Source organism: Agelaius phoeniceus, chromosome 3, assembly GCF_051311805.1.
Source record: "Agelaius phoeniceus isolate bAgePho1 chromosome 3, bAgePho1.hap1, whole genome shotgun sequence".
NCBI lineage: Eukaryota > Metazoa > Chordata > Aves > Passeriformes > Icteridae > Agelaius > Agelaius phoeniceus.
In genome coordinates, this window is record NC_135267.1 from 73,354,929 (window position 1) to 73,369,775 (window position 14,847).

General features: G+C 45.3%; 1 protein-coding gene across 1 annotated transcript; it reads right to left on the reverse strand.

The window, feature by feature from the left end:
* Positions 1 to 261: 261 nt before the first annotated feature.
* CCSAP (centriole, cilia and spindle associated protein) lies at positions 262 to 14,137 on the reverse strand. Its single transcript, XM_054628860.2, has 3 exons — positions 13,761 to 14,137; positions 6,123 to 6,406; positions 262 to 4,341 (listed from the first exon to the last, which is right to left on the reverse strand). Exons 1-3 carry the CDS (start codon positions 14,062 to 14,064, stop codon positions 4,168 to 4,170), a joined length of 762 nt encoding a protein of 253 aa, XP_054484835.1. The 5' UTR covers positions 14,065 to 14,137; the 3' UTR covers positions 262 to 4,167.
* Positions 14,138 to 14,847: the final 710 nt, after the last annotated feature.

The following is a 14,847-nucleotide window of genomic DNA, read 5'->3' on the forward strand; positions in this document are numbered from 1 at the left end:
CTTATCATAGTAAGGGGAAAACAGTGATTCAGGTTGGGAAAGGATGTTAAGAATCTCTGGGAGAGTTACAGGAGGAACATAAGAGGCTGGAATGGTAACTGTAATGTAACTTCATAGTGAACCTTAGTCATTACAGAAGCCTGTCACATTCCAGGAGAGAATATCTGGGACAAGCAGAAGCCACAGTTTGTATGCAGGGACTAAAGTACCCTGTAAGGGGGGAAAAAAAAAATGAGATCCCAAAAAGCACAGTACAAGCAGTCCAGGCACTTTGTGTCACTGATTTTATTCACATGTACAGGTTGAGACTACACTATTAAAATAGACAATACAGAAGCATTAAAAACAAATACTGTTTAAAAACTTTAAAAAACACATATTGCTTCAAGCTTAGATGGTATTTCCCTATTGTTTTTAAAGTGAATTCAGTGCTAACAATAGCTGAGGCAGCTTCCCGGTCACTTGTACCCCTAATTTCATGGGGTTACTTGTCAAGGTGTTGAGTCAGGCTCCATTTATGGCTTTGCTGCTGAGTGCACTAACTGAGCTGGAAAAGAAACTGGAACATCCAGGTTACCAAACATTAGGCCCTCAGATTGCTAGCATTTGGTCCCTATCACAGTAAAAAAAAAAAGTCAGAGAGGCCTTTATAGTTCAGTGGCACTACATTATACCATAAAAAATGAGAACAGATACACTTCCCTATGTGTTAAAAATTCAATTTAAATTTGCATGTGCTACCTGGATAAAATTCATACCAGAAGCTGTTCCTCAGTTTTGTTAAGGTTGGCTCTCTAAGTTTAGCTATCACCTTGACTACTATCTCAGCTTCCTGTGAAAAAGTCTGTTATTTCATAGTTGCAAAGATGTGACATCAGTGACTGAACAGGCATGCTACTGTATTTTACAGGACATTCTTATGCAGTTTTCATGGTAACATTTTACACTGTAAACACTATCTTCACAACACTATAGTTAAACTGCAGCATTACACATTGTAAAACTCTTGCTTCACTTAGCTAAGTACTTCCAGAAACAAAGGAATAAACAGTCATTTTAATGAAAACTTTGGACAATTGAGTATTTACTGTGTTCTTACCAAAAAGTTTTACTTCTAAAACAGGAGTGAGAAGTGTTCACCACTTTGCTAAATTCAAGAGTCCATGCAAGACAATGTTTAGAAATTCCTTAATTGATAGGGAGACATTCACTAGGTTTTCTACTTTTCAGTGAGTCCAATTTGAAGCAAATGGCCACCTCCTGTAGGAATCTATGGAATACACTTAAAGCTTTCACATCTGGAAAGTTCTGCTTTACAATGCTATTGGCTTTTCATTTGTTAATATCAAAGCACTAGCAGTTTTCCAGACCAAATACTTCACACAGAGCTCGCAGTGATCAGAACTACAGTATTTCATATAGTCTAAGCAAAATAGTACCTTTATAGCCAATTACTACCCAAATGCAGGAAGGCTACCTGATTTGCAGAATAATTTACCCCTCACTTCAGGTATTGTATTACTTAAACCCAGATAGTACTAACATAGCACCCAGGATAGTTTTGGCTACAGACCATTTGAAAAAGCACAACAACAACTCACAAGACTTTATTAGACCTTATCTGCTGTCTTTTAGTAAGTCGTCTTTGTGGGGAACGGCTCCTGACCTGACAAGGATTTTAGGACTAGACAATTTCCTCAGTATACAGCAACCCTGATGCTGTTGAAAATTCTGATTTGAAGACCTGAACAGGCCTTTTGGAGATGTTTTTAGTTCCCAGTATCCAAGGCAGAAGACACTTAGGCCTCCTATAATTATTGAAAACACCAACACCTAATGGGAGATACTTCTTATCCAAACACAAGTATTAAGGCAGGCACAGAATCATCCTGGCTCTTCCATTTCCCTGTGGGAAGAGAGAACTGTAGAAGCTATCTTCAAAAGCATGGCAAGATGAGTCCTGCCCTACACAGTCAAGGAAACTGTTGAATGTGACAAAATGCACTGAGGGCACAATCCATCTGCTGTGATTACATAAAGCCTAGAAAGTGTGTGGGCAACAGGAACAGGCAAGTTTTATTGAATAAGGCTGTTAAACACTACTGAGTTGGTGCTTTGACACTGTTGTGTAAAGCTTGGGTGGCTTCTGGAACTGCAACAGCATCAGAAGCAAGCTAAGCATATTTACAGCAGTTATTTAAAGAGGAAAACACAGCATGAAAGGAAATGAAAAGAATCTCATATGGAATAAAGGCATTCTCTGGAGTAGTTTTCCCCAGATTTGGGCACTGTTCTAAAGTTTCAGGAAGTTCTAGCCTATGGTTTACTTAGCAGTCAAAATCCCCTACAGGGATTTTGCTGTATATAAAACATTCTTAATCATGCTGTGCTTTCCCAGACTTAAAAGCTGTAAGATCTTAAATAGGTAGCCTTCAACAAGAGTGGTCTGTATTTCTATAGTTTTGTGCTTAAAAGGCAGGTTAAACAAAAAACAGTTTGTAGTTTCATGGATTCTAGGATTTAATTTAACAAAATTAAAATTGTGAGTAACAAAACCTTTAGTGATGTAAGACACTAGGAGGCAGCAGTGCTTGGACCCTTTGCACAATCGCTTTCTTCAAGAACACAATCAGACTTTTCACTAAGCATGCTCTGTTGCAATAGTAATTCCAGAGTCCTCCTTAATCACTGAGATTGTGGAATGAAGCTAAAACTAGTGCAGGTTTCTGCTCTAGAGGTGCAAGTATGCTTCCTGTGGGAATGTGTCCAGCCTGTAAAACACAAGCTTTAAAACAATTAAACTGAGATAACCAACATAAGTAACTAACACAACACATCTGAACAAAACTTCAAAGCTCACAACTACAGCAATCATCTGCCTAAAGCGTAGTTAGCAAACTGAAAAAAAGATAATTTACAGCCACCTGAGGGAAACAAAACCACCAAGGAAGTCACAATGACTGTCTTACTATGTAGAAGTAGGACCTACAAAACAAAAATGTTCAAACTTCATTATATGTTCTTGTTTACTAAAGGATACACCCCTCCTTTCCCTAGCCCTTACCCCCTCCCCATCCCCCCATAAGTGAAGGGTTCTGCACCAATTTCGAGAGGCAGCAAGTTTCTCAGGACATCATCTACGAGTCTTATCAATACAATTTTCAAGTTTAAATCCTTTAACAATATACCTGTACAATACCTCCAAGAAGAATGCATATTGCACTCTGACCCCTACTGAGCATAATAGATACTCTGAAGTGTTAAAAATAGACCTCACCAGAAAGGAGCCAGCCCTCTCCTTCAATAAATGCATTTACATGATTAAGTACAGACTAAGTGTGACCACAAGGTTAGTACAGTGGTACAGCTCTATATTTGTAGAACAAGTAACTGCTTATTGAGTGGCAGCTATCAGATAATGATTGTCTACATTAGTTATTTGGTACAACAGGAACAGCTACAGCAAAATGATCCTGTAGCTGTTTCTTGCCCTGAAAATGAGTGGTTTATTCTAATGACCTTAGAAACAGTGATAAAAGTTAGCATCAGCTGATTCACTAATCAAACAAGGTTGGTTTTGTTTGGGGTTTTTTGTTGTTGTCGTCTTTAAAGTTTCTGTGTACAGACAATACTTGGTATTTGCCTGCCTAAAGCATCTACATTTATTAGTGCTAGTTACCAGACACACTGGCTTCCTGTTGCCTGTCTTCATATGTTTATTGTCATAAAAGTGTTAAATAGTTTTATAAATACAAAGGCACCTCCATCACTCCTTTAAAGTCTTTCCCCAATACCATCTCCCCATGACTTGAACTTTAAATAGGGGGAAAACAGATTATTTGTAACCATGATCATCAAAAAAGTGTTTGCTTTGACTCCCTGTATGCTAAGGTTTCTCCTCCCACCCTCAAAACATTGAAGCATTAGAAAAATTCCCAAAAGGGGAATTGTTTAAAAGTTTGGGTAGTTATAGCTAAAAGCCTCTTCAAATGTTATGGCTCCAAGGATACACCCCACTGTGAGGTAGGTAGCCAAGATAAAAACATTGTAACAAATACTTTAACAGCTGGAAACTCCCTATAAAAACCTTGCATAAGTGGTTTGGTTCCTTGCACCAGTGTCCTGATATGCGCGACTTCTTCTGAGGATGCCTAAGGGAATCCAGGTTCAGAGAGCTCTTGCTGAGTAGCATCTCATGTACTCTGTCATCCAGGGGTTGTCTGCTGGGGAGGGCTTTGCTCGCCAGGTGTTCTCTGCCTCTGCTGATCGCACTCGCCTCTGAGAAAGCTTCCTTTTCTCCACTTGCCTCCTGTTCTTTGCTCGTAGGGCAGATTCGTGAATCTAAAAGACCAGAGTTAGTATTATGGAAGGAGAACAGCCTAGGAATCCCTCAGGAATGACAAGGATCACTTTTTATTTGCCCCAGTCCCTATCCTGAAGGAACAGGGATTGTGAGCAAGGTCATATTTTCTTCTCTAATTTGTACTATTAACTGAACATAGATTTTTTTTTTCCATGAGAAGTGCTTTAAATTCTGTTCTGCATTATCTTCCACACTTCCAACTATTAAATGATTGCAAAAATCTTGAATGTTTCATAGTCTTACTCAGATGAATTCTAAAAACTTCAGTTCTCTGTTTCTATCATTTAAAAATGGTCCTCAGTATGCCTAAGCATCCCTTAAGGCTAATATCCCTAAGCCATAATCGTAAGACCAAACCCTAGGGATCCCTTAGAGACTAAAGATCTTCATTTTGACCAATGAACACACCGTTACATGTATTTTTATATTAATAAATTATCATATTTCCCCCAAAATTTAATATGAAGAGCCAGTTTCTATGTTTGTGTGTGTCTATCATCATATTGAAAATCCTATCTCCCATCTCAATAAGGGGTAAGTAACACCTTTCAAACATGCAAGAAAAAGTAACCTCAGCAGGCAAGAAATAGTTGGTTCCTACATAAAGAAACACCCTCAGTGACAAAACACCACATAATTGGGAATGTTTCAGAAATGTTCTTCCTGTTCAGTCCAACCTCAAGATCCAAGCTGAGATGTTCCATTACTGTTTCTAGTGTAAGAAGTATTAGATATCTAAGATACACTATAAATAACTGCTCATGTCAGGCTTCAGCCTCTTCTAGGCTTCAACATAAAGCACCAGTCAACTATTTTGAGCATTGACCAAAGTTTATCAATTTAGCATTAGTGTCCATTATCAGGAAAGGCCGCTTCTTTCCAAAGCTGTAAGGCCCAAGTTCCTCCTTTTGCTCAAAGGTTTGAGCTGTTCAGGAAGGAAAAGCCTGGGCTTCAAATCCCTTCCAAAACAGCCACTCAAAGGCCAGCTCCATCTGGATATGGACAAGACACTGGCAGGGATGCATTAATGATTGTGGTTTTGCAGCCTAGGTGAGTTTATAGAGAAGACAGAAATGGATCTGTTAAAACACTCCCTTGCTGTTTCTAAGCTAGGAAACAGAGCCCCAGTACAGCAGAATGCTGGTGCTGCCCATGCCACATGAATTTAATTTGTGCTATTTTGGTAATATTTACACCAGCCCTGTAATCCATCAGCCATCTGATAGACCATTCTGCTGCAAGCAACATTTCCTACTGGCAAGCCACCAAACCAGGCTGCTAGACAAGACATCTTAGCAGAAGAGCACTCGTACCATCTCAGTGAGGCTCCTAGTCTAGGAAGTGCCCCAGCAAAAGTCTCTCTTTCACAGCTCAAGCACTGCCCCAGTGTTTATTTGCCTGCCTGCTGTGGGGTGCCTGGTGCTAACTGCCTGCTCTTCCCCTGTTCTCATGAAGTTCAGAGTGCAGAAATACTTTTAGAACAGCCAGTTTTGCTGGTAACACTGTAACAGCCACAAACAGGACAGGTAGTTTTAATTAGAAATTGCAAGTGTTAGTCAAACCTGAGAAGCTTCCAAACAAAGAGTAAAGAGTTCTTATTTGGACATCTCGAGACTCTTCAGGTTTATTGCTAGAACCTACTGCTGGAATCTCCATATATTCAAATAAAGGGACCCCTGAGAAGTTTTACTGAGCTATTGAGACATCTGTAGGCACTAAGGAGTCACTGCCTTTTCATGAAACAGAAGCTCTTACTTACTTCATTCACGGAAGCAGAAGCACAGACATTGTGAGTTTTCTGGCTCCCAGTATCCGTCTGTCTTTCTCCCCACCCATACAGAGCAAATGGATGTTTATTCTCCTTTGGTGCATCTGTCCTTTGGGGACTTTTGGCTGATTTTCGATCATTACGACTGGACAAGGCACTTCGACTTGGACGTCGTCCTGTACGGCTGGTTTTGTCTGCTTCCTTTACAGAAGTATGTTCTACAGTTTTCTCTTGCTCTTCCTTCTCCTGCTTTTCTTGATCTTCTTTTTCTTTCTCTGAAGAAGAAAAGAAAAATTATGCTTTAAGCTCCCAATAACAACATATTAATGTCTGATTTGCACAGCCTCTCAAATACATCACTGAAGCTGTGCTTTTTTTAGAAATTCGAGAAGTCATTGCTCCCTTAGCAACAGACATATACCTTGCTTAAATGTCTTCATTCTTTCTTTAGTGACTACAATACAGCTTTCCCATACTTAAAAATGCCTTTCACTGGTGAGGTTACAGATAACCAACAGCCCCAGGAAGAACTTAGTGTTTCCAGTGATCTTCTGTCTTCACTGTTTCATCCTTGCATCTCTCAGACAGCAAACAGATGGAGTGCTGAATGCCCCATAGATGCTGCTAGGCAGTCAGAGATGAAGACTGTGTGCAATATTAAATCCTTCATATTATCAGCTTCCTCTGAAAAAAGTGATTCATTTTCAAGCTCTGTTTATACACCTATCTCTGTTATGGTTTTCTGCTTAGGAAGGAGAGGAGAGTATGAAGCAAGACCCCACAAAGTAGTAGACATCACCTTTGCTACCTGATCTGCGAATTATGTGGTGCATTTAAAGTGCCACACTCTGCAGGCATTACTCCCCAAGGCTCCTTTATCCCACACATTTAAGCCTTCCATAGCAAGGGGTCAGCAATAGTCCTCCAGGCACTGGGTATGGAAAGTAGGGTTTGTGTAAGTAGAAAGTAGAATTTAAAGGCTGAATCACTGCAATTTTAGATCATCACTGAAGACTGAATCAGCATTATATAAAATATTAATTAATAAAATCACAGAGGAACAGCTAGCTGTTCCATAAGAGCCAATCTTCTTGCCCCATAGTGTGTGATCACCTACAAGACACGTGCCTTTCATTCACCTATGAGTATAGGAGTCCACTAGTAACCAATTCCTTTCAAGTCTGATCATTAGATGCTGTCTTCTGCTAGACTCACACAGTGATCACTCAAACTCTGCTGACATAAACACACCAAACTTGCCAGTTTATTTCTGCTTCTAGTGGGGACCAGCTCCACACCACCTCTGTTCCAAGTCTCAGCACATTCAGCCATCACCAGCATACACTGGTATGGACAGAAGGAATCCTTCACTGTCATAGGGAGTTCTTCTGGTTTAGGGCTTGCTCACATAGTGACATGTTGACCACAGACAAGCAGTGCAGTTTTTACCCAAGTGCTTTCATCATTAAAAGCAGAAGGGCTTGCCAATCCTGTGACATAATAGCAACCATTCCTGATAATTGCTGTGATTTCAAGCATGTGCATGCCCAATCCAACACTGCTTTAATGTCAGTTCTATATCCATCCAGTTCTGATGAAATAGAAGTTACCTGCCTGGCACACTGATTAAGCATCCATTTACTCTAGCACTCAGTTCACATTTGCAGGGTAAAGATACAAAGGCTTGTTCCATGCCCTAGAATTCCTCTAAGGCAAGCCTTATGCTCCCTTGCTAGCTGTTAGCCTAGCCAGCACAATTTCTGTGTGCTGCCAAGCAGCACAGAGGCCCTGGTGCTGGGCCCTGTTCAGACTTGCCTGTTACCATCTTCCAAGATGTGCAGGTGAGCATTCATCTACAGGTGATACTGCAGTGCAGCTGAGTATTTGGTAAAGAGTGGCCAGCAATGTTAAAGTATTTAGAGCTGTATTTGTTGAGAGCTCAGTTGAATGACATCACAAAACAACCAAAAATTAATTAGTCAAGACCAAAGTAGTGGCACATTGAGAGTAATGGCTAGATGAATTTTACATACCTAAATATTGGCTGGGTGTAGTTTCAGTTACTATAGACAAGGCTGGTAAAAGACAGCAGCAGTGAGCTCAGTGTAGTATTAGACTTGTTATGCTTGTTTTCCCTGTGCTCTGGGACACACAGCTTCACTCTGAAACAAGGCAGCTCATTCATCATGGCTGCAAACAGAGCTAGGCAGCACAGAGTTATCCCCTTACAAAATATTATCTGAGCATCTCCCTGCACAGCCACTCCAAAGGAGGGACTGCCTAGGTCCATTATCAGAAGGAAGCACTCTTTTGAGAAAATTAAACTCTGAAAGGGAACATATTGCTGTCAATTCTGCAACAAGACTGCTTTTCCTTTTGGAAAGCTGTTCCATCCTCCATTCAAGGGAAAATGTCATCTTCCTTCTCTGCAAAGGGGGATGGAGCAACACTGACTTCATAAACAGCAGAAGTGGCATTTAGAGACTTAAAAATACAGGAAAGTGGGGGCACTGCAATTACATAGATAGTTCAGCTTTAAAAAACAAGGCAACAGCCATGCCTGGGGATGCTACTCACCAGGATACAGCTCCAGCTGGTCCAGAAATGATTGAGCCAGCTTGTCCCAAAATAGCAATAAAAGCATATGGGAAATGGCACGCAGAGTCCTGTGCACAGCCTTACAGTAAATGCTATATGCCAGAGTGTACTGTAGCACTTATGAGCACCTGCTATTAGAGCAGGGCTCTCCATGAACCCACTGCTACAGTGCCATTTACACAGAACTCAGCTGGTGAAGGCACAAGATGTCTAACAGTTATTTAAGCCTTTTATTTTAAACTACAGTTTATATCCAGGCTATTATCTTAGGCATCACTTTTCACACGAAGTCAGAAGAGCAGCAGTTGAAGCAGGACTTAGACCCAGCTGTTCAGGAGGAAGTCCAGGCACCAGCAACCCCTACCCATCTCCTTCCCATGCAGAGCACCAGCTCCAGCAGACACAGGAAACTCAGAGCTGACCAGCTTGCAGCATGACAGGGATTAGACAGGAGAGGGGAAAAGCTAGAAACGTTTAAAACTGCATCATGGATGCTAAGCAGAGCACACTGGATGGACAGCAGGAGGGGATTAAGTGCTTAACAGGCAGAACAGGCCCACCCAACACGGCTACTGAAAGCCTCCTGCCCAGAAGAGGTCACTTAAACGCTGCTGCATCGCCCCGCTTGCGTAACAGCTCCGCTCCTGGCTCAGGCGGGAAGAGCCCAGGGGAGCTGCTGTCACACACAGCACTGCCACACAGGACCCCCATTCCAAAGGCCCTGATGACTTACTGCAGATATCAACAGCCTTCTGATCAGACCCAAGGTCACAGGGTCATCAGCAGTGTTATCTCTGCATTGAGGTGCTGGCCTCCTTACAGCAATACCTCAGCACCAGGAGAGGCACTTGGTGCTTGCACTGCTGCAGGCAGAACTGCAAGTCTCCTGCTTTTGTACCGACACCTCCCCAGTGGGGCAGGTCTCCTACACCTCTTCAAGGAGCCATATAACCCTGTGGGTTTGTTGTGGGTATCAACAAACCACAGCTGGGTAGAAAGTAAGTTACTACAGATGAAGCAGATGACTACAGATGAAGCAGATTGCAACATAATTTCAAGGCAGCTCTTGTGTGAGGCAATAATGGAGCTAGCAGCAGCACAGCAGCTCAGAGCTGATTAGATTCACGAAAGCTTCATTTGCAGCAGTTTGGAAAGTAATTACTGGTTTGGCTTGATAGCAAAGCTCGTTTCCAAAGGAAAAAAAAATGGGAGCAACTTTAAATAACAGTACTGTAAGCCCCTGAATTGATGCCCTTGCCTTCTTCCCCCACTACAAACTGCTTCTTCCCACATACATGGGCCAGCAAATGCCCCTGCAACATGATGACAGACAAGATCAGGAAACAAGTTTGAAACTGGATCTTCTGTTTAGTTCCACTAATCCACATCAGTCGCTTTCCAAATACTTTTGAGGCAACTTCTTCAATGGCAGCTTGTCACTGCTGTCACTTAAAACCACTGCACAAAAATGCTGAAGGCAAAATGGCAATGAGGATTGAAAGATGCCTTCATCCTGCATGTGTGTGCAGCAGTATTATTTCACAAGCAACAGGTCTGACAGCAGCACTGCTGCCAAGAGCTTCTGTCTTCTACTTACCAGCCCACTGGGTTCTGTTGACAGCTTTGAGGATGTGTCTACACCACAACTACACCAGTTCATTTAGGTCAAGATTTTGTGGGATTATGTTTAAAGCACATCTGTGCCTGGGCATGTTCCACAGAACAATCCCACAAACAGCTGCCACAAGTGGAGGGCCAGAAGGAATTACCCCAAAGTTGCCTCTGAGCACACCTTGGTATCACTCAGCCATAGCTTCAGTGCAAAAGGGACAAAGCACCTTTGTCCCACGTGCTGCCCCAGGGGTTCGCACTGGCAGTGCTTTAGACCAACACCACTGAACATTAAAGCCAAGCTGCCTACATCCACTTCCTCTTCACACACCAGGAGCATTCACAACCTTTACAAACACACACAGGCTCATTTCAATGAGAGGAAAGAGGAAACCAGGGCAGCATGTGCCATTATGAATTGTGTTTACCTCAGATATTAAACAACATTAGTGCTGACCAGCTTGTTGCCATATTGGCAACAAGCACTGTCAATACCACTCAGGCAGAATCAGGTTCCCCACAAAACAGCAGGAAGCAGCAGTAGCCAGGTAACAGCTAGGATGTTCCAGCATGTGGGTGGATGTCAGATTCAGAAGACAAAAGATGTCATCAACATGAGCACACTCAGCTACCCCCACAGCACTTCAGTGTAATTAAGTTCTTTCAGAGTAAAGGAAAAAAAAAGGCAGTTTAATAGTAGAAGCTTCAGAGTGGTAGTTTCTATGTGATCTCTTCCACACGCCTTAATTAGCCAGCCACTAAGGAGAAGAAAAGTGTATCCTTATGATTGTCCAATACTAAATGGGTCACCTCCTTATATGTGCATTAGGATACAATAAATATCCACTAAATCCAGCTGCCTAACCAGAGTTGTTTTCAGTCCTTCTGCTAAACACTTAACAAAGCTCTTAAATACTCACAGAAGTTAAGAAATGTTTATTCTAAGCCATTTGGCAAAAAAGTGAATGTGAAGTACAGATTTTTCTCCCACTATAAAATAGCAAGGACCTAGCAAAACCTTAGGCATTCCCTTACAGCATCCATGGCGAAGGTGTATCAGTTACAGAAGCATGGTTGCCCAAAACCCTGCAGCCTGGCAGGCCACTGGTGCTGCACAGTCCCTTTGGCACCGCTGCAGGACTGAGGACACAACTGGATGCACTGGATGTTACTGCACCATCACTGACCACAGACACAGCTAGCCAGCTGTTATTCCCTGCCAAATCCCAGCCAGAATCAGACTACCAAGTAACTCCAGCTGGACCTTTCCCTAGGGAGGAGTCAGGGAAGGAATCAAGCAGCAGGCTAATGAGTGAGCAGAGCACCCTGGCCAGCAGTCTCTAGCCTTGGCAACTGCCTGTGCCATTAGATTGTGGCAGGTTTATGTGCTCTACCCATAGGCTCAACAAGAATGAAAATAAATTCAGGTCCCTACAACAACTGCCCCAGACTTGTACATATTTAAAGTGCATCAGAAAAGCTGGGAATGCCAGGTTCTGAGTGCAGCTTCAACAGCTTCCACCTCCTCTCACTAAAAGCCAAGCCTTTAGAGAGCATCGCCTTTTCCCATGCAACCACTCCCTAATCTTTTGCAATTCCTTAGTTCTTCTCACTGAGATACTGTGGAGCTCTTCCACACATGCTCCCAGTCTAGCTTCCTCAAGGCCTGATTGAGGAAAGCAAAACTAGGCCACTAATACTCTGTTTCATACTGGTGAGCTGGGGTGCTTCCATCACTGCACAGCTATTGTGGTTCAACCTCAGCCAGCAATGAAGAATCACATGGCCACACACTCCCTCCTTCTACAGGGGGATGGAAAAAGAATCAGAAAAACTCATGGGTTGAGATAAGAACAGCTTAGTAATTGAAATAAAGTGAAATATAATAATAATAATGAGAAGGGAAGAATAAAACCCAAGAGAAACCAGTGATGCAGTCAGTGGCTCCTGGGCAACTCCACCCAGTTTATAGACTGGGCAGGACGTTCTGGCTATGGAATATCCCTTTGGCCATTTGGGTCAGCTGTCCTAGCTGTGCTTCCTCACAGCTTCTGGTGCACCTGCTGGCTGGCAGACCATGGGGAACTGAGAAATCCTTGATTTAGGCTAAGTACTGCTGAGCAACTACTAAAAACATCAGCTGTGTTATCAGTGTTATTTTCATACTGAATCCAACACACAGCACTGTACCAGCTACCAGGCACAAAATTATCCCAACTGAAATGAGGACAACAGCTTTGGGGAGGTGGAATGTATTACCCCAGCAGCTGTGGGCACCCCATGTGAGACCAGGGTACCACAGGCCCACCCAGCTGACTGCAGGACGCCACATCACTAGTATGCCCTGAAACACCAAGCCTTTGGAACAGAAGCTAAAGCTTTTGTATAATGTGGAATTCTTAAGGTCAATGAATGCAGTTTAGTCTTGAATCTCAGAACACAGATCATTCTGGAAAGCTCAGGTCCCAAAGGGCATTGGATCGGATTTGTTTCCCCACTCCAGACAAGCACATCTAACTCCGGGGAGGGAAGAAAAAAAAAAAACACACAACAACAACAGCCAGGCAGCATGAGGCTTAACTGAACAGTTCTCAAGGATTTTCCCTGCTGCTGTACAACAGGGAGACAGCTGATTCAAAGGCATTTCAAAACACCAATCAATGGCTGCCAGATATTCTTTCACTGCAGGTAAGAAACTGTATCTTATGGTTTTAAAAAAATACCAGCTTGAGAAGCTTGACCGTGTTATTATCTGCCTAACCACTCTCTTAGGCCGTGAGACAACAGAAGGGAATTACTCTGTGCTAGAAGAGAACAAAATGTTACCAGCTCAGCACCTGTTCAAGCTACTTAGTTGACCCCACTCAGCTGCGCACCCAAGATCAAACCTCAGGCGGCATTAAGAACCAAGCGTTCAGCCGAGACAGATTGCGTGTGCAGGTCCAGGAAAGCAATTGCGTTAAGAGCCAGCCACTGGCACACAGTCCAACTTGCCGCTGCTTTTGCCGGAGAACCCGCTTATATAATTGTAGAGATGCTTGGCTCCCATGGCAACAGTTTACATAAGTGGCTGTGACTCAGGATGAGAGTTGCCACCACTTGGCTCTTTAAAGAGACACCTCCGACGCCGCAGCCATGGCTTCTCCCCGGGCCCAGCCAGGGTCCGGCTGGAGGCAGCGGGGCCCGGCTGACGGGCCCTGCCACCCCCGGGCCGTGTCCTGGGGGCGGGTAAGACGGGCCGGGTGCCCCCGCACGGTCACCCCGGGATCGAGGATCGGCCCCAAGCCGCGGCGGGGCGGCCCGGGCAGAGCCACCTGTGCCGACCCCGGAGAAGGGCAGGGCAGCACGGCCCCGCCGCGGGGAGGGCGCTGGGGCCGCCCGGGCACACGTGTCCCCCCCCGCCACCGCCGCGCTCCCTACCGGGGCTGGCCCGTCCCGCCTCGCTCGGCGCCGCCGCTCCCGCTCCGGCCGCCTCCTCCTCCTCCCTTGCGTTCGCGGGGCTGCCGGCGCCCGGCGGCGAAGGGGACCCGGCGGTGCTGCCGCCGCCGCTGCCGCTGTCCTGCTCCCAGCCGTCCCAGAGCCAGGGCCGGTGCGCCTGCTCCAGGAGCCGGCGGCTGAGGCGGTAGTGCAGCAGCTCCAGGTAGCAGGCGCCGCACGATTCCCACTTGGGCTCCTTGAAGCGCTTCATGTACTCCGTCTTCACGCGCCGCGCCGGCACCACCATGGCGGAGCCGGGAGCCGCAGCCGGGAGCCGGGAACCACCGGCCGAGCCCGCCCCCTCCCGCTGCTACGTTTAAATCCAAACAGCGGCGTCCGGCCCCGCCCCGAGCGGGGAGGGATGCCTGGAGGGGGGGGACGGGGCCGTGAGGCGCAGAGAACGGGATGAGATAGAGTGAAAATTAGATCAAATATGAAATAGATCATAAACACACCAAAGCACCGCAGCCCTGGGTCCAGCAGTAGGCGTGCTGGGGCCCGGGTGAGGCTCCGGGAAAGCCTCCCCTCCGCCCGGCTGAGGGGCAGCTCGGCGCCTGTCGGGGCCCATTGAAACCCTGCGAGTCCGTGCAGTGCGTCAGAAGTGATGCAGCAGCAGCGGCAGCAGCGGCAGCGCCTCTGCGTGCGGCGCCCCGGGCCTCGGGGCAGCCGCTGCCTCCCGTGCTGCTGCTGTGAGAGCAAAGGATGCGCAGCAGCCGGGGCCGGCCGGAGGGAGGCGAACGCCTCTGCAACAACACGGACCTCTCTCCATTTTCCCCTAATCTGCTTAAAAAACCCGTCACCAGAACAGGATTCTCGTAATCCAGCCCTGCGCCGGGCGGCCGCCGTCTCTGGGGATACGAAACGCTTTAGAGACAAATGCAGAAACCGGGGCGGCCTCTGCAGCCGCCCTCGCCCTCCTGCCAGCCCGCACACGGACACGCACCCTCGAGTCTTCAGCGATTTCTGGATGTTTCCTTCTCTCACACACCGTATTTAGGGCATCGCGGCGAATCTGCCCCTGTGGGACACG

Excerpts from the sequence above, each read along its gene's own strand:
- CCSAP (XM_054628860.2), bottom strand. The coding sequence starts at position 14,064 with ATGGTGGTGCCGGCGCGGCGCGTGAAGACGGAGTACATGAAGCGCTTC. Across the intron at positions 6,407-13,760 it reads GGCGGGACGGGCCAGCCCCG|AGAAAGAAAAAGAAGATCAA; the intron begins GTAGGGAGCGCG and ends TTTCTTCTTCAG. Across the intron at positions 4,342-6,122 it reads CTTCTGCTTCCGTGAATGAA|ATTCACGAATCTGCCCTACG; the intron begins GTAAGTAAGAGC and ends CTGGTCTTTTAG.